Here is a 22,772-nt window from a genome sequence, read left to right on the forward strand (position 1 = left end):
CAAATAATTTTACTTTTAAACATTTAAACAAAGTGTTCGTGCTGTTCGCCTTCATTTAAGCAACACTTGCATAATATAAATACCTGGAAAATAAAGAAAGAAGGGTAGGCGGATGGCTGACTTGATGCTAAGGATCGCTTAGGTAGAAAATTACCGTATGAGAAAACCATTTGGGGCTGAAAGACATTTAAAATTTGCTGAAATGACGCACTCAAAAAGAAAAGAAAAAAAAAAAAGCTCGACACACGCATTTCCTCGCGCAAGCACTTTTTTTTTTCTCATGTCTTGCTCGGTAACGATGTATAGGCTAGCTGTGCTTTCGCGACGTTTGAATGGTGAAAATATGGGTTCGAGTTTGTACCACATCGGATGGTATACGTGCTCTTCGACATGGAACTACTTGTGCCACGCCGTCGCCGTAAAGTTTACGTGCGCAGAAAATCCTCATTGTGCAGTGCAGCGAAACGGAGGAGGACGGTGCCCCTGGCCGTCTTAATTTTTATTGCGATAACAATTATATGCACACTCCAAGCGCATCTTCGCCGTCGGCGTCACCATGAGCTTCCGTATAACATCTAAGGGCAATAACAGCGTCGCCGCGAGCTCTACGCTGTATCTGCGAGTGAAGGCGTGCGAGGGCAGCCGACGATCGCGGCTCAACCTCGACCGCGCGAGAAGAGACGAAAGCGGGCAGGAAGCGCGCCGTCTCCAGTGGTGCGCGAGGCACCCAAGGTTGCCAGGCACCGGGGCGAGGGGAGAGAGAGGGGGTGGCGGCGTTCTACTCCGCCTGAAACTGCGCATGTGGGGGCTGCGCGCGGCCGTATCTTGAGAGCGATCTGCTTTGGAGGCAGAGTCTATGCACGTCGGCGGCTCGTAGCTTTGTGCGTGCTGTGTTCTCGGCACTCACTTTTCGTTGAAGCGATCGACAGCACGAATGTCACTTCGCTCGCTGCTGCTGCCGCGTTTCCTCACGCCAGCGTTCGGACGGCGCGTTTCCGCAGTCGTCGAGTCAGATGTGTTCATGTTTGCTTGTGCACATTTAATTGACACCGCACTTGTTAATTTAGTTAGTGCGCTTATGTTTACGTTTATACGGCCGATAAAGCTACTATCCTTACTTCGTATAATAATAATAATAATAATAATAATAATAATCCTATATTATGTCTAATGCAGGACGACGGCTTCTCCCTGCTATCTCCGAGTACCCATGTCCTGCGCCAACTGATCTCAACTTGCACCTGCGAATTTCCTCATTTCATCGCCCCACCTAGATGTCCGCGAGTATATATATATAGTGTTCCTGTGTTTACGTTTATAAGGCCGATAAATCTACAATCCTTAAGGCGCATTCACACCGAAAGCGGAGCGTCTAAGCGAACAAGCGGATTTTCAAAGCGCGGAGGCGGCGAGCGCCCGCGTCTGTTCAGACCAGCCGCGTTGTCTGGCTGTCCGCGCCGCCGGGAACGCGGGGCATCTCGCAATATCTTTAGCAATTTCAGGGACGTGCCGCAATCTCGCGGCACTTTGGGTTTGTGCGCGCACTTTCGATATTTTTTTTCGTCGTGGATTGGAGCGCTCCCGTCCGCTATCTACTCCTGCAATATGATGAGCTCAGACGAAGAAGACGAGATCGTTGGCATTTTACTCGCCACTTGTATAGTCGCTTTTCAAGATTTGTTACTGCACAACACAAGACAAGGAGAAAAGAAGGTATAAAGCGACGACACGGCGCCATGTCGTCGTGTTATACCTTCTTTTGTCCTTGTCTTGTGTTGCGCTGTAACAAACCTTACTATAAATCTCAACCAACTGGCCCAACTTGCCGTTTTGACGCTTTTCAAGAACGGAAGCGAAAAGCCCAGAGAAAGAGATTCGTTTACATTCGTTCACCAGCGCATCCGCCGTGTCGGGTTCTGATTGGCTGCGGCCAAAGCGGCCAACTTGTCCGCGCGGAAAAAATCGGTCCGGGCGCGATCCGGCCAAGCGGCCGCGTATTTTCCGCAAAACGGAAAATCCGCGGCCGCTTGGCCGCTTGTCCGCTCCGCCTTCGGTGTGAACGTGTCTTTACTTCGTACAACTGTCCACTAATTTGCTATCGCAATCGATGCGTCCATGACTGGCGTCGCAGCGGTCCCACGCGGCGCTGTGGTTGTGTATTAATTGCCGGAGGACAGGCTTGCGTATCCGTCCCAGATCAGGGTATCTGTCTATGTGAAAGCCAATCAGGAGGTGGAAACACGCTGTTGCGCCTTCTAGATGCCCTCCTGCCATAGAGGAGGTCGATGGAGACTGACGACATGTCTGGACATTATTTCAACGGAACTAGTGGCCACTGCCCTAAATGCGTACGGCCGCACACGTGCGATTACGCAGCACGCCAGATCGTAATGCATATTTTGCATCTTTTCGTCGAAGAATTCAAAACATGCGCGAGTGCGATGAGTGCACTGGTTTGTGCTTGTCTGATGAAGACTGACTCCTAGAACGTTTAGTGTACCCTCCTCCCACCACCACCTGCCTCTCAACCGCATCTCCAGAGGATTTTACAACCGTAAACACTTACATTATCATCGAGCATCGCGACCACAAACACAATTCCGCGAGCACGATCTCAAGCCTATCGCCAGCAAGGAGAGGAGGCGCCATGCCAGTACTGCTGTGCGAGTGGGTGCGTGGGGGTGCGCGCACATCGGCGACAAGCCTCGCAGCCATGTGGCTGCGATTGCATCCCATGCTGGCTGCCACGGCGGCGTCCGTTCGCAGAACAGTTCAGACTACAGCAACAGAGGCAGACATAGATAGGCTGTTGCCTATCGTAGTTTAGCTCAGCAATGTGCCCATAGATGTTTTGCCTTCTATAAGAGGGCAAAAAGAAACTAAGGCTAATGACTTTGGGGATTTTAGCTGTAAGTGCAATCGTCGTATATAATCGTATCAATAGTGTTCAGTAAGCCGACTCCATGTGGGAGCAAACAAAGGGTGTCTAAAGCTTTTTTGCTGTTTGTGATTCAGTGTACTAAATGGGACACAGTGGGTTCGTATGAAGAATAAGCAACCATAACTACAACAGTAGCAAAGCTGTTATATTTTGTAATCTTGTCCACCATTGCCGCACTGTAATTGCTCATCTTCCTTCCACCACTGCACGTCGGTGCACAAGCATCCGTTCATACAAACCAGATATATAAGAAGCTTTCGAAGCAGAACGGTGCAATTACTGATTGCGTCAGCTGGCGCATTTGGCGCATCTTCACGTGAAGAAAATCGAGTATATTTACGTTGCATTATAATTATTGATAAGTAAGCATTGGTCATTGTAGAATAAAAGGGCCAATTCTTCGCATGAAGCTTCGGTTGAAAGTCATCGCTGCGTGTTTCGTGCGCAAGATTCTATACCATTGTTCATGCGCAGAAATTTATTGATCCTTGAACCAACTTGCCGACAGTCTGTTCGTGTGAACACAACGCAAAGCCAATGTCAAAGCTATCTAAGAGAGAGAGAGAGAGAGACGAGAAACACGACGAGTTGAGGTTACCAAACTTTACTGTACACATATGCCCCCTTTCAGGATTTGTCTCAATATACAAGCAGGGTTGCATAGCCATCGCTGCTCCAGCCTCGGCGGAATGCTGACGAGCGCCCAGCCCATGTGGCGAGCGCGACAAAGGCGACTGCTCAGCTGCTGTTTTGGGGAACGACATTCCCTACAGCGAGGGTGGCAAGCTGGCAAAAAGGCGACGACGAGGCACGAAGCCAGTCGTAACGGAGAGTCCTCGAGGTGGTTGTCTTAGGAGAGAATTCCTGCAGAGCTGGCGCTTCACGCCTAGCCTCCAGCTGTCGGCCGCTTGTTGACACGAAACGAGAAGCTCCTAGGCGCCGCGCGAACCGCAGCGTTCTATCCGCGACTCTTGCGGCGTTCGGAGTTCTCCACGGGGTGCACGGGGAGCTGGTCCCAGGCACGGCCGATCAGGTCGTAGTTGGCGGCCATCTCGGGGAAGCGGCGGAACAGCTGGTCAGCCACGAACAGCTTCAGCAGGATCAGGGTGACTGCGAAGAGGACCGCAATTAACGCACAACTCGTAAGACAATTAGCGAGGCTGCGATATAGTCTGCGTGTGGTTTTTTAAAAAATATTTTGAAGGCGAATATTTTTTTCGGTCGTTGCATTCCTGTTGTGGCTACTGGCTGTAAGTCATCATGACAAGTAGACAACTTGGGTCACTGGGTATGGTGCAACTAAGCACGTGCCAATGCCTGCCCAAAGCACCGGTTAGGGTACTTGGCCACTGGGTATGTGTAGCCAAGCAGAACAATATGACAGAAGTGAACAAGTCGGCTGCGTAGAAGTGAAAAAATTCAGTCAGAGAAGCAGCCGTTGGCTGAGACAGATGTGAATTGGACAAAATGACACCACATAATTATGTTAGATTTGCGGGATCACATTTGATTACAGTGTGAGATATTTTCTTCCGTAAGGTTCCATTCCACTCGCCTCACTTTGCACTGACATTTGCGCTATTATCGTTAGATTCGCACAACAGTTAATTTAACATTGAAGACTTTAAAAAAGCTTCACTGAACACCAATTCTGACTTTAAGTCTGCGATTTCTTTCTGCGTTTACCAGATGTTCCTAAGTTAGCAAATTCCGCCTCCTCTTCGATATACTTGCACTAGAAGTCACATTACGCAGTCAGCTAGTATAGAAAACTTTACTAACTTCCGTGATTCGCGGCTTTCGAACCCATGCTTAAATGGCACTGCTGAATTCAAATCATTGTTCATGGTGCGTACTCCTGCGAGCAAAAGTAAGTAAACTCCTTCTTCGGTTTCAAGGTGTACTTCTGGCTCGTAACACAAACGCAAGTTCGATTGTGCTCTTTTACTCGGCCCTTCCTTAAAGTTCAAGAGTAAACGAATCGTCTAACATCTGTCAAAAAGTCTGCTTTGGTGCGTTGTCTCCTTTGTTGCGTCTCATTGAGCTACTATTACTACAGTCAACGATGCACTAGCGTGGGCATGCCACTACGTGTCGAAAGTGAGGGCACTAGCTAGAGTAATTCCCTCCGTTCTCAACAAACACAAATGCGGAGTTCAGCAACGCAAACGAGAGATGCGGTCTCTAAAGGGTCACTCAATAGAACAACAGGTCGAGCTCTATTACCTCTATTACCGTAGCAGGAAGCATGGCACGACAGAAAAAGGCGTATAAAGCGGGCGACGCCGCCTTAAGAAATATGAAGCCAACTTTTTATTGACAAAAGTTTCTTACATTGTTTTATAAAAGAGCCACAGACTGAACTTATCTAGTTTCGATAATTTATTGCGGCGCGATGGCCCAAATACTAAAAAAGAAAGGGAGAAACTTGCTAATATGTGTCGTCATCTGACGTACTGGCGTTTATTCGCGGAAAAGGAAATAATATTGTCCTTCAGTTCTGTTATCAAGTAAACAACGTTCTACCTCAAGGTTAATGAAAATGAAGGTATCTCATGGAACATTTTGTCAGTCTAAAGAGGTTCTGATTTCTTTTTTCAGGGGATTTGCCGCAAAGCACGTGTGGTAAAGAGAAGAGCGGGCACCAGACGTATCATGCAGCCCTGCGTGATGAAGGTGCTGCAGCAATGAGTTAGCGCATTTGTTAACCCTTATCCAGCGGGTGTAGAAACACTGGCCCCTCCTTCTCACCCCATTATGATGCACTATCCGTTCTGCCTCCAGATTTTGTAAACTAGAGGAAGGCACCGAATCCCTTTCTTAGCTCATTAAAAAGGACGTTCTCACTCTTTCGCTCTTTTCTCTGGAACATTAAGCTTTATGATGATGTAAAGGCGCTTAAAAGACGTGGACGATAGGTGAAGACCTACGGTCACAGGTTACGCTATGCGTGTCTCGTCTTCACCTATCGTCCACGTCTTTTACGCGCCTTTACACCATCGTCATGCAAAAACCGATTCGCCCAACGAGGTGTACTGACCGGATTAGGCTTTAATCTGGCCTCTCTGAGCATATTGTAACTAACATCCCGTGTACTAAGGCAGAGTCACGGGAGGTTATGAATGCACACTGTAGACACAGCAGCAGAGCATTAGAGGCTAAACTGACTGAGGGTTTCGCGTTAGTGCACTCTTGCGAGAGGTCTCACCTGTGACCTGCACGGCAAATCCTTGGCCCTGCCAGAAGCCAAGCAGAATCAGCGCCATCAGAGTCAGCAGCAGGCACAGGGTGGTGCTAGGGTTTTTCCAGGACAGCAGGCTGCGAAGAGAAAAGCTACGTCAGAGCACGTCACACGTTAGACGTTCGCGAGCGAGAGTAAACGCGCGAGCGGGTACGTGCACACTGGCGCACGTTCGGTGCACGAATACCGTCCGCACTGGTTCAGATCGAATGGTAGGTTTGATTTTTAAGGCGAGAGCCTTGATTGGCTCGTTGCAATGACTTTCACCCGAAAAAAGCGGCGTCTAGTCCAGTGAGACAAAAATATCATCATCGGGATTGGCTCATACCCCCGTAAGCAAGCAAAGATGCAATGGCTGAATATGAATAAAGAAACGAAGGAACAAACGAAAGGAGGAACGAAATAAAGAAAGAGTACAGAAGAAAAGAGCGAAAGAAACAAAGATGGAAAGAAGGAGAGAACTAAAGAACATTTAGGTAGTGCATTAGGTGTTCGCATGTGAACACCGTGAACACGTGAACGAGGCGTAATAATAAGGGCCCGCGTTATATCCTGCTGGCACGAGCACGTACTTAACGTAAAGCCGAGCCCGCGGTTAAGGCGTTCAATCCCTACCTGTTCGTCTTGTCGAAGGCAGTGGATATAGCTTGGAAGGTTTTCTGAAATGAGCAACAACGAAAGGATCATTAGGCCTCCTGCAAAACTGTAGCAAAACACGAATGATGTTTTGCTCATAATCAGCACTACGGTGCGGTGATTCATACAAAACGTTTAACTTTCTCGCTGCTGTTTTCACACTAAGTGGGGAGCAACTACAGGAATAACACGCTCGTGCAGTTGTTAACAAAGAGGCCGACGGTCGCCAAAGGCAAGACCAGCACAGAGTTGAACTGATGAGTTCAAGCTACAATCATCTCGCACTTTTGGTCGATGCGCAGATAAGGGGGGTGCGAAAGTCAGACGATTCGCATTTCCAAGGGCAAACTGTATTGCGAACATCAGTAAGAAAAATGTTAAGCTCTTTTGGGGGATGATTCTTGGCCCAAGGCAGTGTGTATGCGAGTAAAGGCAGGATTTTAACAAAGTACAGACGATTCTAAAGCAAATAAGACAACAAGACAGTGTCAAAAGAGAATCATGGTGGCCTAGTTGGCACCCTCTTTGCATTATTATCTGGGCACAAAAAATAAAAAATAAGAACGGACAACCACGCAAGTCATGTCAATTGTGTCCCTGTGAGGTGGTGTGTTTTTTTCGTGCAGGCAAATAGAAAAAGAAGAGACACTGTCAGACCTCCAAGCAAACACACACACACACACACGCACACGCACGCACACACACACACACACACACACACACACACACACAAAAGAATGTAGAATGATGAAATGTAGATTGACCATCTTTATACACATCACGCGCGTACAGAAAACAAATCACGGCATGCATAACAATATAAAAACAAGCCATGAATACACCAAGTGTGGACAGGTAAGAAAAAGAAAGAAAGGAATGACGGGGTTCCTAACTCCTCACCGAAACTCGCATGTCTAGCTTCAAGATCCTGGGCACGTCGTCGACCTTGAAGATACGGCGTGACTTTCGGGTCTGCAATGTTGTAGAAAGAAAGAAAGAAAGAATGAAAGAAACAATTAATTAATTGGAGAACGTAAATAAGTATGCTCTGCTGTCACCAACCTGTTGCGATTGAGCGACTATTTTCAGTGGCAGCAATGCCATTTGAAATAGAAGTCAACGACTTCCATTGGCTTTACCACATTGGTGAAAAAGAAACATTAGCTATTACTCGAAGAACCTAAGTTGGTTCGGGCACGAACAGTAATTTTAATGAAGTCGGGTAGTCAGTCTTTGAGAGACGGTTAACGGACTAATGCGACTAAAGAAGCCTGTCGAGCTGAAAAGATGATGTGCAGTTGTGTCGCAGTGTTTGAAAGGGAAAAAAAGACTTGTCATCCAGCCGACTGTAGTACGAACCTACCAAGGTAACCCATACGGGCTTCTCAAAAAAGAAAGCTTCGCAGAGTTGAAGAAAAATTTGTACCGGTCAGGGATTCGAACCCCGAACCAATGCCCTACCGGGGCGCTCGCTCTACCATCTGAGCTAACCTGGAGGTCTCAGAGGTCAGAGGTCTCGCAGGTGTCACAGCGAGGGTGAATTAATCGCCAACTCGAATCACTTCAAGTTGTCCAGACGCACTTCTCCCTTTCATGGACTTTCCCTCCAACTTGCGGGTTTCCGCAACACGCATTTGCCATTTTCATGTTGCTGTGTATATACTTAGCTTAAGGTGCACTTTAGAGAACCTGAATGGTCAAAGTTATTCCATAGCCCTCTTGCACTATACACGGCATCCCTCATACCCAATGTGCAATTTAGGGACGTTAAACACTACAATTTAGTTTAGGTTTTCGTTGTAGTAGGCACAACACGTGTTTGTTTTACTTTGCTTTGCCATCAAAGGCGATGGTGAAGAGTGCGAGACGTAAAAAAAATTGAAGCACAAGGACTCACCTTTTTCTTGTTGGAACCGGTGCGGCTAAAAGAAAAGAAAAAAAATAAAGAAGGAGCATCAGTTAGAGATCTCGTGCCACGAGGCACGTGATGCGCACTTCCGTCTCATCGAATTGCGTTCATAATAAACAATCAACGAATAAGTAAGTAAAAGAAACGTGGTTAGGCCTTTGCGGTTGCAGCTCCCAATTCGAGGCACCGGAAGCTTTTCAGTGCAAAAGACCGCTCGTTTAATTAATAGCTCAAGCTCACATTTCGCAAATTGAGCTCGGCTCTTGCTCAACCCTGGACAATTGCGTGGTCACAAAAACTCTTGCACTTGTTGCCCGTCCGTTTCTTGTAAAACCTATTTCGTTCCCCGTTTTTTTTTTTTTACCTTCGACCTCTGTGTAACGACACCCGTTCTTAGAAGTGCTATAATGTACTGCAGATTTGCCGCAATGCTAAAAAAATAATAAGGTACTCTAGAATGAGCATCCGCAAGCGACCTTGCACAACCACAACCCCAGACTCCTTTTTACTATATTTGCGTTTTTTCGTGCTCTATTTGTATTTCACAAGAGATGGTTGCATCGTCGCAAAGTCTCAATGCCTGCGTCGTCGTGAGGTTCGCTTCTAAAACAGTGGTTCGCAGAATTTAGAAACTCTAGAATGGTCACCGTAGCTTCGCGCGACACTTCGCCGATATATCCATTAACAGCGAAAACAGAAACTCGCTTACCTTGCGCCCAACGACTGTCCGATGACGTAGACAACAGCCGGTGCGAGCAGCAATTGCAGGAAACATCCCGCCCAGATGCAGCCCAGCGCCACCTGTGAGAAAACAATGCGTCAGGCGAATTTTCTTTTTCAACAAGCGGATCTTCAAATCAAGGCTAATACCCTGCCCGATGAAAATAAGTGTAGTAGTTCCAAACAGCTAGTGACACAACTTAGTTGGCGTGAAACATGCTCCAGTGACGGCTCTTTATGAGCAGCAAACACTGATCTCGAACGCTAAACTTTTGCTGCATGCGCGCACCGGAAGCGATGGCAAGAACCGGAAATACGCCAAGGTCGCCACGTTTGAAGATCACTTGGAGAAATATGTGTTCACCTGGAAGCTACACCGCATCTGAGAATGAGCGCTGCCCTTGCCAACTAGCCGCATAACTTCTATACCGCTAATGCGGCAAATTTTTCATTCTTATTTTGCACCATCACTGCAGAGTCTGCACGAAGGAGCAGACTTCTAGGCTTGCTTGTTTCTTTATATATACGTTGAAATACGCTGCGAGCGTCCGTGGAACGCGGCTAGAGCAACGCAGGTCGAATATGAAGCCTCGAACAAGCCGCAAATCAGGTTACACAAATGAAACCACATGAACCCGCAAAATACGTTGTCCTACACTTGTTTACATTGGAAACAAATACCGGCATAACGTGCACATAGCCCGCGGATAACGCAACTGTAGGGGACAGCCGTCGTTATTCCGTGAATGTTCTGAGTCGCGTACCTCAGGACCTTCATTAAAGTTTTGCATCCATCGATCCATCCATACAGTATAGCGCAATGCTTAACTGGATCGCCACGATCGCGCGCATGCTTCGCTCGCAACTACTAGCGCTTTGAGACGGTGTGTGTTAGATGGCGCAGCCCATAGAGTTTCTCACTACATTACCTAGAGGGAAATCTGGCGCTGCTGCGCTGTGGTATGCATGGGAATGCCGGTATATTGTGGATTCGGATTGGCATCGTTCTCGTAGAGACAGGACACCTTGAAGACGCGCTTGGCAAGTACCGTTCCGTCTGTCACAATGATTAATTTTCTACTAGAACAGCACGTGAAAAGCTGTTTTAGCTTTATTATTACGCGAAAACATGTTTTGTCTAACTATGAGAACTTGTTATTGTGTGTACGACTACATGTTACGTAAAAAGTATCAGCGGGCCGCTAAAGTTGGAGGACAGACGACAAGGTTCGCGCTCGCTTTGAAGCAGTCGGTCGTCTGTTCTTGCTTTTCTTCGCTTGGTCATGCATCGTGGGTGAGTAAGGATGTAATATGCGTGAATGGAAACATTTTATGAAGATTTTTCTTTGAGAACGCGTTATTTGCGTAGCCATATCCACGTTTTAGACGAAGCCTCTTACAACACCAGCCAACACGAGCCTCGCAGACACATATACCGTCATTCCCATGAGGGCACGGTGCCCCCTTAAGAAACTCCCATAGACGGTGGCGCCAGATTACCCTCTAGCTGTTATAGTGAGAAACTCTATGGCGCAGCCTTCGAGATAGGCCTACATTTTGTGGATATCTCCAAAGTGCGCGAAGTCTGCCTATATAATGATATCGCATTAAAAGTGAAGGACAGGGAGTTCAACATGACGTGTGCCCCGTTTGCTATACGGAATGGAAAGAAGAAAGGAGCGAAAACAGCCGAGCATCTTGTTTTGTCTGGCGGTGCGCATAGAAACTTCGGTCGCCCACTGAGGTCGGTCGACTTCTGAAACTGCAATGGTGCGTGTATCACTTTCTGGAGTTGTGGCCACGGTGCGAGTACTTTGGTATCGAGAATGATCTCGAACCCAGGTTTACTTAGCGTGGTAAGGAGTAGAATGTGGTAATCATCATAGAAGGGAATAATACAGAGATGTAGGGGGGGGGGGGGGAGCTGCGTGTGATGATTTGTCTATCAAGTAATGCGCGGAAAAAAAGAAATCTGCAAGCAGCAGTCAACTGCTCTCTTTTCCGTCGAGGCATTGTAGTTGAGCACACAAGACACATACAAATCCATACTTTCCCAACAAAATGATGGCGCTTTTTACCCTACCGAGACATGGGAATGAATTCGTGAGTAACATGTATTTTTCGTCGTGCCAGTTTACGGTCGCTTACTCACCGTGAGGAACAGGCCTGTGCGGAACGGGCGCTTCCAGCGAACCAGCTTGCGAAGGTCGTGGAGTACGTCCTTCAGCCAATCGTCCACGCGCTCTGTTGCGGTAAGAGTAGCGAAGAGAGAAAGAGAGAGAAGCAAAAAAGGTCGAGTCGTTAGCAAGATGTGCCGCAACGGAGATGCAATATGTGGTCTACTGTTAACCGAGAGCAAATTTTTCGCACGAGGCGCGCGTATAAATTTGCGCGGTTTTTCAGGAACGCAACGCCCCGAATGCTCCATGTGAAACAATTATGGAAGTGAACCAGTGGGAAGTATTCCTTTCCCTTCGCAACGGGTGCAAAGGGGGGCGTTTTGTTTTTAAACGGCGTAAGCTCTCGTGGCCTACTACGGCATCGCGCTACCACACTGTCACTGCAATATGGACCTTAAACGTGCAGTAACTGAGAAGTTAACGAATATTGGTTAATTAGCGAATGTACTGCCCCGGCTACTTGCTCAACCCCGCTACACGTGTAAGTGAGTTGTGCATAAAGCACTGTCACTTCCACTAAATCTTATGTTTAAAAGAGTTGCAGCAGAAATCGTTCCCAGGATGACCGGCAACGTTAATCCGATCAGCATTTCAAACAATGTAGCGACGCACCGCATTGCCACCCCCGAAACGCGTGACGCATGAGGTGCGTACTACAGCCGGGCTCCTCTCACGCGCTTCCCTCTGGACATACTGCGCCATCTATAGGCGGCGCAACGAAGTCCGCGCGCTACACTTGTCTGAATATATGTGTGACACTGGTTCGATTTCACCAAGCATCGCAGAAAGATTATGTGATTTTTTTGTGTGCTTGTCATCGGAGAGTGGTCCATATACCCAGTGGCAAATAGCCGGGACCAAAGCTTCACTCGTCCGCGATAGTGTACGACTGTATGTAATACACTACCGAGTAAAAATGTAGTAGTAGTACAATAGTAATGTAATACACGAATGGGAGTAGTACAAATATGAAGCATATACGTACCGTACTTGAGAAGAGTGTCACGGACACTGAAAGAAAGAAAAAAAAGACACATGTACGTACATGACAACGGACAAAACGAAAAGTTGTGAGAATACGGTAAACACCGTACGTCGGAGCCTTCTGTAGAGTGTCAAAATATAGTCGAACCCGAATACTATAAGGAACACTAATAAAGCGAGCTATTAGTAGTGTATCGAATAAGTGAAACTTCTGAAGGTTTATAACGTAAAATTGCTCGCTGGCGCTCTATAGCTGCGCCTGCACCCCGCGTTCGTATTTATTTTTAGGTGACCCCATTTCTTGTGTGTGTGTGTGTGTGTGTGTGCGTATTTAAGTGATGTGCGCGATAACGTTATACAGCATGCCGAAAAACGCATCAAAAGTGTATCGAAGAAAGCTTTTATCAAGTCACACTATTTAGTGACGTTGAGAAACAGTTGAAGGCAAATATAGAAGTTACGGCCTACCAAGCGAAGATTAATTTTAAAATGTGATCTCCTTCCTTGCTCCGTATGCAATGAATGCCGCACAATAGTTCCTTATAGACGAGTTCAGGTATATCGATTTTGAATCACATGATATATCGAACTATTTATCTTATTACCGGGCTCAACTATACCATGCAACTTATAAGTAAGTGCTAGTATCTAGTTGGAATAGCAAAACATGAGTGCGCGTTTTAAAAATGTGTGAATTTTGAGCCGTGCTCTGTCATCCCATTCACAGCTTGCACTACAAATAGACACGCTGCGTGGTAGCGATCAGACACACGTTTACACAAGCCGCTTACACACACACAAAAAAAGCAGACGCACAATATGGAAATACTTTTCAGGTCGCAAAATATGCTATACATGGACGGAATGCTTGCAGCAAAGTGGTAGAACGTAAACGAAAATTGTAAGTACAAAAATGCAGGGACAAAAATGCAGGCTTGTAAGCACCTCGCTCATTTCAGTCTGTGTTTGTTGTACTACTGGCTTCAGACAAGAAAAAAAAAAAAATGTGTTAGAATAATATACGATCAAGCCTGGCTTCTAATTAGTATAACCTGTAGTTCGGGAATCTGCTACGCGGATGGGACACAAAGAGAAAAATAATCTGACATGTGTTTGGAGACTACTTTACTACAATAAAAAAGAAAGCGCTCTTAAAGTGATGGCAACCTTGGTACGCCAGTTGAAATGCAAAAACAAAATACAGGTGGCGACACCACCCCGTTGTTCTTGAACTAGCTGCACAAGAAAATGACCTGACATTTGGGAAGTCACATTGAGACCAGTGCTGGGAGTTTCAAAGCAAAGTAAAAAAAAAAGGAAAAAGAAAAAGATTTCGAGGTTTATATGCGCTTCTAGAATTCAGTCCTATTATGTAGAAAATAAGGAATATATATAGAGTACTCCAGCAGCAGCCGCAGCAATGCAAAAGCTGAAGAGGCAAAGAAAGCTACGCTTTAAAAATGCAACTCGTGCTCAAGGTATTCAAAGTAAGCACGTAACCTTACATATGATACGTACAAGCTTTCAGAACCATGCGTTGAAGAATAAAGATTTCACAAGTTTTGGTCTACATGATCCACGCATCCCCTTAACGTGATTCTAAATAATGGTAGCGATTTATTTATTTATTTATTTATTTATTTATTGCATTTCGCTCGTATCGAAATGAACCCGCGACTTCTGCAGTGCTACAGACACCGTGCGACTGTGGCAGGTTTCGATATTGTTCGGTTGCTGCGAAGAATACTATCCTTGTATCTTGCTTGTGTTTACACACTTGATCTGATTCTATATTTTTCGGGAGAGAGAGAACGAGAGAGAGAGAAACGAAAAGGGATAGGTAGAGAGGTTAACCAAGGACGTGCCCGGTTGGCTACCCTTTACACTTGGGGAGCAGAAAAAGGAAGAATAGATCAGAAGGAGGAAAAAAAAACAATAAAATGTCGGTCATTCGCGGCGATGCTGCCGGAAGGGCGACATTGCCTCGTCAGGCAACGCATATGCCTTTTTGCGACGCCACCCGAGACAACTTCCTTTCGTAAATTTGCCTTTGAATAAAGACGAAGAACGGGAACTTACAAGTTGAAGTTGAATGGCGGGTCCGGTTCGGCCACTCGCCTCTCCTCGAGCTCCTCGCGGTCGGCGTCCACGCTCTGGCCGCGGTCACGTGCAAGCCCAGCTAGCGCCCTCACGCGCCGCATTTTGGTGGCTTGCAGCAACACGTCGGGGGGCACCACGTCTCTGGTGAAAATGAGACCCGCGCGTGTGAACGACGTGCCGGGCTGCTCGCCGTCGACGCTTGCGGGAATGTCTGGGATGTTTTCCGGCCGAGCCCTGACAGAACACACAAACAACAACGACGACGACAAATAAATAAATTTTCCCTAGTTCAATATATCTAGTGTCGTGGAATGCCTTTACCGATCCAGTAATCTCATGCATTGTGCAATACTGAAGAAATACATCACGCAAACAAGAAATGAAATAGACTTGATACTACTCCCTACCGATTCCAGCATGCATGCTGGATGCAGAAGTGTAAGGTAGGGTAAAGTGCAGGGATCATAGGTTAGTGAGGTCTAGGATTTACCTCAACATGAAGAGAGAAAGAGTAAAATTAGTCAAGAAGAAACAGGGCATTCTAGGCGCAGTAAGGGTAAAAGCAGACCAATTTAGGCTGGTGCTTAGCAAGAAATATGCAGCTTTAGAACAGAGAGACGAAGATGACAGAGATAATGAATGAAACCGTCGCTAGGCTGGTTTCAGAAGCAGCAGTTGAAGTGGGAGGTAAGGCACCAATGCAACCAGTAGGTAAGCTCTCCCAAGCAACAAAGTACCTAATACCTCATTAGTACCTCAAAGTACCTCATCAAAACTTTTACTCTATAAATCGCTCGTATACGCCCAAAACTGGAATATGCATGCTGAACATGCAAACTGAATATGCAGCAAGTTACGACTGGAACCGCCTGCCTACCTCAATCGCCACAATTACAGACACTAACTTGTTTAAATCTGCTATTGAAGGTCTTGTTTATTTTCAGTAATCTGCATTTTGCTGTAACATAGTAATATAGTGAACTGTTGTTTCTCTCTTTGTTTTCTGTATTGACGCATCTCTGTGTTTTATACACTTTTTTTTCATGCCTTCCATTCCCTTCTGTAATGCCCTCGGGTCCTGAAGGTACTTAAATAAATAAATAAAAATAAACAAACGACAAAGCGGGAAAACGTCCAGCTCAAGAGATTAGATAGAATTCGCGAAACTGTCAAAACTGATCAACAAGGAGAAAGTAAAGGATATCGGAAATTATAGACGTGAGAAAGACTGAGGAAGCAGCAAAATATGGACGCAGCATGAAATTAGTGAGAAGAAAACTTCGGTATTAGTGAGAAGTTTGTGAGAAGTTAGTTCAGAGAAGTTAGAGAAATTAGTGAGAAGATTGCTTTCGGTATTATAAAAATTATTTGGCAAGGCAATTTCCAATAGAATAAGGGCGACACACGTCTTTTGTCAAACAAGGGAACAGGCTGGCTTCAGGAGGAGATATTCTACAATAGATCACATGCATGTCGTCGACCAGGTAATCGACAAATCTGCAGAGTACAATCGACCTCTTTGCATGGCTTTCACAGATTATGAAAAGGCATTTGATTCAGTAGAGATAGCAGCAGTCATAGAGGCACTGCGTAATCTAGGAGCACAGAAGGCACACGTGAATATCTTGGGAAATATGTACAAATATTCCACAGCTACCTTGATTCTCCACAAGAAAAATAGAAAGTTACTTATTAAGAAAGGGGTCAGGCAAGGAGACACAATTTTTCCGTTGCTATTCACTGCATGCTTGGAAGAAGTATTCAACCTATTAAACTGGGAAGGCTTGGGAGTGAAGATCAACGCGAATATCTCAGCAACTTTCGGTTTGCAAATGACATTGTTCTGTTCAACAACACTGGGGACAGTTTACAACAAATGATTGAGAACCTTAATAGAGAAAGTGTAAAAGTGGAGTTGAAGATTAATATGCAGAATACAAAGATAATGATCAATAACTTCGCTTGAAAACAAGAGTTCAGGATCGCCAGTCAACCTCTAGAGTTTGTGAAGGAGTACGTTTACCTAAGTCAACTACTCACAGGGGACCCTGATCATGAGAAGGAAATTTACAGAATAATGAGAATGGGTTGGAGAGCATACGGTAGACATACTCAGATCCTTACTGGAAGCTTACTATTATCACTAAAAAGAAAGGTGGAAAATCGGCGCATACGAGGCAAAAACTCGAGGGTTGACGAAGAAGCTCGGGAACAAGTTAAGGACCGCGCAAAGAGCGATGGAATGAAAAATGCTAGGCGTAACGTTAAGATACAGGAAGAGAGCGCTGTGGATCAGAGAGAAAACAAGGATAGCCGATATTCTAATTGACATTAAGAGACAAAAATAGAAGTGGGCAGGCCATGTAATAGGATAACCGGTGGAGCATTACGGTCACAAAATTGGTGCCAAGAGCAGGGAAGCGCTGTCAAGGACGACAGAAAACTAGGTGGGCTGGTGAAATATTTGCAGGCGCAAGTTGGAATTCAGTAGGTGAGCAGTTGGTGCAGTACTCGGCTGATTGTAGATCGCAGGGAGCGACCTTCGGCTGATGATGATGATATCTTGTAAACATGCTTGTGTGTTGCATTTCTGATTATCACGTTTACTTATTTTGTTTATTATTAATATTTTGTAATGCTACGTGCACTTTTGGACACCTGATGCTCGCCATTATCTGCTCTTTCATTACATATTTATCTTGACTGCAGACTTACTTTCGTTGAAAATTGCGTAGTACGTTTTAAATCGTCATGACTACTTAATTAATGACTGAATGTGCTACATGACGATTGGCGGCCCGTTTGCAACAAGATGCTGGCAGAGAGAGAGAGTACCTCTTCTGGAAGGTCTCGCGGATTTTGCTCGTCCAGCTGTAGTACTTGCGGTGTCGAACTTGGGCTGGACTGGTGAGCTGTTCAGCGCCCTCCACGAGGGGCGCCGCCTGGCCGGAGTTGTCGGCTTGCTCGGCCGCTTCCTCGCGGACCGGCGTGGACGTCGTTGCCGGCACTTCAGCACCAGCGCGCTGCTGCTCCTTGCGCTTCTGCTCGGGGAAATAAAGGTTAAAGGTAAATAAGGTAAAGTGATAAAAAAAAGAAGAAAAAAAAAGAAATTTTATTCCGGTGCTCACGCGCCGGAACCACGCTCTGGTTATTAGAGAGGGGAGGGAAGGCCGTAAGGTTAACTGAACTCTGTCGTCTCTGGGGAGGACCGCTCCCAATGTATATGAGTACATAAGCGTTTTTTTTTATTTCTTGCATTTCGTCCCCATCGTAGCGTGGTCGTTGCAGCAGTGATTGGACCCGCACCTTAGAGCGTCTTGTAGGATGTTAAGGACGAGCTCCGCAGAGCAACGCCACAATGACTATGCTAGCGCGGGAAGCCGGCAAGGACGAATGCTGGGAGGAACACGTAGATAGAAAAGTCGGAGTCGCTTCCCGAAAAAAAAAAAAAGATACATTTACACTCGAGAGGAGAAGCGTGGACGAACATGTGTAGTGACACCTTTAGCGAGTGGCTCTTCGCCGCAGCGAAGGTGGCTTTGACGGCGCGCTGCCGTACTGGAAATAAAAGCGTCACCTTGAATTGATGTCACTGGCTGTGGGTAAATAAGCTCACGCATTACATACGTCTATGATTTAAGCAATATTGCCAAAACAACAGTATGAGCACTCATCGCGGGCCAAGAAAAGACAGCATTTGCATCCAACGCCCCCTCGAAGTGTTACATTGGAAGTGAGGCGAGTGGCGAAGCGTAATGAACGAGACAGCTCTCGATGTGCCACGGTAAAAATGGCAGCTCCTATTGCGGAAGACACGAAGGAGCTGAAAGAAAGCTTGAAGTTTCAAGTAAAGCGGATTCAAAATTAGTGCACACCCTGGATTGAATATTATTGTACCTTTTAAACAGTGCCACCGGGAAAATAGAGGCGCTATTTCTGAAGCGGCGCTGTCAACCGATACTTCGACACAGCGAAGGGCGTAGAGCGAGCGCAGTTGCTGGAGAGTGTGTTCTACATGCGAGTGTCACTTAACCTTTCCGTTGTGACAGCCTGCAAACTAGACTAAGGGCGAGTTCCGCTCGCTCCGAAGGCATACTAGTTGGGAATGATAGCAATTTGAAATCTGTCGAAAGTGGCAGAAGTAATTTATGGGCTATTTAAATAATATCGTTGAAAGAACAATTATGTTTTTCATAGTGCCCCACCCTGTACAAAATTTCTTAACCTTCTGAAGCTTCCTGCACTGTCTGCCGTTTTCTTGAAGGTCTCACTGAAAACCAAGAAAATATTTTAATACCATCGACATATTGGTCAATGTCTGCGTAGTGGGCAAGGGCCATTATTCAAGAGCAGAAACTTTATTAACACGCCCTTATTGCATTTCTTTTTTTAAATATTTCTTATTATTCAACCTGCACTCTACATATTCCCTTCTTTAATCCTAGCCTACTTATGCTCGACTTGTACAGATATTTTAGTTCATTACACTTCTAATTGCTTACACGCGTGCCGATGTCTCAGAGTGAATACGTTCCACTGCCCTCACGAAAGGGCCACATTGGAAATTTCGGTTATGCAGGGGCATTTGTAAATCGCCATCTTAAAAATCTTAAAATATTCATTCATTTTACACGAGATAAAAGAAACTGAAATGTCGCCTCCCATTGCTACCAGGAGGCAAACTTCACCGCACGGGTGACACTCTCGCCCTTTGACTGATCCGTGCCCTCCTCCCATACCGGCACCGAGGGACCACGTCGGGTTTACACTTTGCGTACTAAACGTGAACAGCGCAAAAAGCGGCATCAAGGCGAAAACGAGACTGCAGCGCTCGTACCCGTCTCGTTTTCGTCCCGGTATACCGCACATGCGTTGTTCACGCTTAGTATGTGTTACCAAAGTAGTCCAATCAGCCGCCTTGCTACACTTTGCAGACGCGATTGTCAGTCGCATGTGCTATGCACCGCGTTGGTTTAGTCGCGTTGTGCAAACATAATGAGGGGCCTTTTGAGGGGCTCTCCAGAGAACATATTCCACCTATAGGGTTCTCATGCGATTGTACGAACGATACACGTACGATATATTGAGAAAGAAAGGCCATGCCCACGCTTGGGAGCCAACGGAATTTCTCTGAGGAGAGGGTCGCTCAACGTAGCGACATCAATATATCGTATATGAGTGAACCCGTTAGCGTCAACTGTCGATGAGACGTCTTGCCATAGAAGCATAAATTTATATGAAGCTCTAGGAAAGAAAAAAAAAAAACAGGGAAAGAAAAGTGCCGCAAACCGAGAAAGCGCGGAGGCAGGAAGAATTTGCGCGAGAAAGCGGCCGCGCCGTCGTCTTTGCACGGGCCCAACGTTACAGCGCCGGCGGCGCCGAAGGCACGGCAGCCGCCGGCGCCTTGATCAGTCGGCGAGACAGTTCCGCGACCAGCTGGCTGAAAACGAGCGAGTCCACGTTCTGCCCCACCAGGCTGAGCAAGAAGACGTCGCCCGCAGACAGGGTCGACACGACGGCCGCGATGCGCTTGCTGTCCGGGTATCGCCAGGCGAGCAGGCGGCGCCTGAGGGGCGCGCTGAGCAGAAGCAGGAATCGGTAGACCACCGTCAGCGAGCCGGCGAACAGGAGCAACCCGTACCAGAACCAGAGGAAGGCGAACAGCTTCTCGTTGAGGGTGTTGAGCGGGAGAACGCAGATGGCCTCGCGATTCTCGATCGTTCCCGACTGGCCGTACTTGAGGAAGGTGCACATGGCGATCCGCGGGAACGCCATCACGGCGGGACTCACGAACTCGCGGCCCTCGCCGCGGTGCCAGCGCACAAGGTCCCAGCCGTATGTGAGGAACCCTCCGCCCAGAACGTAGTCGGTGAGAAGCGTCTGCGCAACGACGTTGGCGACGCTGAGCAGCTCGCAGAGGAGGTACTTGACCAGGTAGCATCGGTTGCGGTTCACGTTCACCACCAGGAAGTCGACCATCTGAGATCGCAGCTCGGCCCTGTCCGGCGTCACCGCCGAGCGTATGTCCAGCGCCGCCACTATGGCGGGCACCTTGCCGCCTTCCCAGGCCTTCCAGAGCCATCGCGGCGCGTAGAAGCACAGCGCCTGGGCGAACATGAGGAAGCAGACCCACTGGTAGTAAGTGTGGTACTTGCGCTCGCCGCGACCGTGACCCACGCCCGGGTAGACGACGGTGCCGTTGTACGAGGCGTTGAACAGCCGGCGCAGGCTGAAGGTGGACTCGACCCAGCAGAAGGAGTCCACGACGCTCTTGGGCAGCGTCGGACAGTGGAAGTCGATGGGCGTGCCCACGTACTCTTTGGCGGTGAGCAGGGCGCTGAAGCACATGAGGAAGGCCACCGTGGCGCCGGTGTGCAGGCGGAACACGTTGCCGTCGATGTGCACCTTGCGCAGCTTGAAAAGCTTGCTCAGGCTTCCCAGAAGGTGCAACATGGTGCCGCTGTTTCTTGCTGGGACGCGATTGTCGCGAACTGCTTGTTGACGAGCTTTTTGCGGTTAACCTGATGGGCGGATTAGGTGCATTCGAACCGTTGCACCGCACATCTCAGCGCGAGCCCAGGCGGCTACGGTTGAACGGCGCGTGACCATTTCTCGCTCATCGTACCGTGGCGCTTACCCACTATGCGCAGTGTATTAGCCGAGAAGCCGGCGGCTAAAAGGAGATCAAGCTTCGGATCGTTTATCCGGATCTTATATACGCAATTCGCTAATGGATGGACGCGAAGGTACTTTGATGTAGAAGCTTCTGCTCAGGGTAATGAATGTGTTGACATTGATGTGTTGGTTGAGGCTGCGCGAATAGTATAGTTTTTGAGACCGAATCGGATAGCGCCAGAAGCGAAGTGAATAACCAATTTATTCTGGAGTAGCTTGCGAATATTGTGCAGGCTTCTGACCATTATTATCCAACAATTTCCACGCCCCTGTACTATCGACATTAGAAAGTTTGTCATTGCACTGCACACCATGAAGGGAGCTCTCTTGAAAGCACAAACAGAGAATCAGAAGCAATTAAATGAGCAGTATGTTGGCAACCTTAAGCTATTCAGTGCATACGCGGCGATGTATCATTATACAAAATTTAGATTGGCAGTCTTACTGACCAACTAATATTTGTATATACCTTCGCGACCAAATCAGAAATGCGTGCCGTCTGCGGCGGCACGCATTTCGCATAGTGAAAAAGAAAGGCGTTTTCTTTTTATTCGAATAGGTATGGCAGATCACGCCACTATTGCATAAGGTATGTTGCAATGAAGCGTTTTCAGATTCAATCCGATGTGAGGACAGAGGTTCTGCATATGTATGCAATATCAAACGACACCGACGGCAGAACAGCATGTCTAATCAACTTTTTATTACGAGTGATCGTATTTAGCCAGAGAAGTCAAGTGAAACATCATGCTTTCCGCGCGTACAGTCGACGATGTAAAGTATTCGAAAACTGTTGAAAAAAATATTATGAATTTATAATAGTCACGATGCAATTCGATGGGGTTAAAATTGAAAGATGACTGTGGTATTCGAAGATAGGGTCATCTAAATCTTTAAGCCAGCTGAAATTCGTTATCACCACTAGCTAAAATTTAGATGACTTCACGCGAACTATGAGGCTAAGAGAGTTTTTTCATGAGCGACGCGCGTCCAATTGGTAACACATCTTCCCGTCGACACTGGACCCCGCCTACATGACGGGATGAATATGTCAATGTGTACATTTCTGCTGTGCAACGTTACATTCTGCACGCCTATGGTAGACGCATTTCGTTCAAGCAAAACCTTTCCCTCTAGGAATGAAATCCAATTGAAGGACTGCAGAAAAGCTCAGATGTTTTCATAAAGACCGCCGAGAAACGAGGAGTTATAGTAATAATGAACACGACTGACTACGTCAAGGACGCAAAGGCAAATAACTGATGGCACATTCTACAAGCGATTTGATGAAAATCCAAACGAGAATTTTAAAAGAATTGTCTCTAACAACATTAGGGATTTTATAAGAGATGGTAAACTTGCCGACAAAGGAATGTACTAGTTAGT

General features: G+C 46.8%; 1 protein-coding gene and 1 long non-coding RNA gene across 2 annotated transcripts; both read right to left on the minus strand.

The window, feature by feature from the left end:
• Positions 1-6,155: 6,155 nt before the first annotated feature.
• LOC126525074 (uncharacterized) lies at positions 6,156-8,742 on the minus strand. Its single transcript, XR_008611043.2, has 4 exons — positions 8,716-8,742; positions 7,719-7,790; positions 6,798-6,841; positions 6,156-6,259 (listed from the first exon to the last, which is right to left on the minus strand). It is a non-coding gene; the product is annotated as an uncharacterized lncRNA (long non-coding RNA).
• Positions 8,743-19,760: 11,018 nt separating this feature from the next.
• LOC129383133 (innexin shaking-B-like) lies at positions 19,761-21,290 on the minus strand. The gene has a single exon (XM_055067454.2). It carries the CDS (start codon positions 21,162-21,164, stop codon positions 20,073-20,075), a length of 1,092 nt encoding a protein of 363 aa, XP_054923429.2. The 5' UTR covers positions 21,165-21,290; the 3' UTR covers positions 19,761-20,072.
• Positions 21,291-22,772: the final 1,482 nt, after the last annotated feature.

This window comes from Dermacentor andersoni, chromosome 3 (assembly GCF_023375885.2).
Source record: "Dermacentor andersoni chromosome 3, qqDerAnde1_hic_scaffold, whole genome shotgun sequence".
Lineage (NCBI taxonomy): Eukaryota > Metazoa > Arthropoda > Arachnida > Ixodida > Ixodidae > Dermacentor > Dermacentor andersoni.

Bases quoted from the DNA above. Each gene is read 5' to 3' on its own strand.
- LOC129383133 (XM_055067454.2), bottom strand. From the start codon at position 21,164: ATGTTGCACCTTCTGGGAAGCCTGAGCAAGCTTTTCAAGCTGCGCAAG.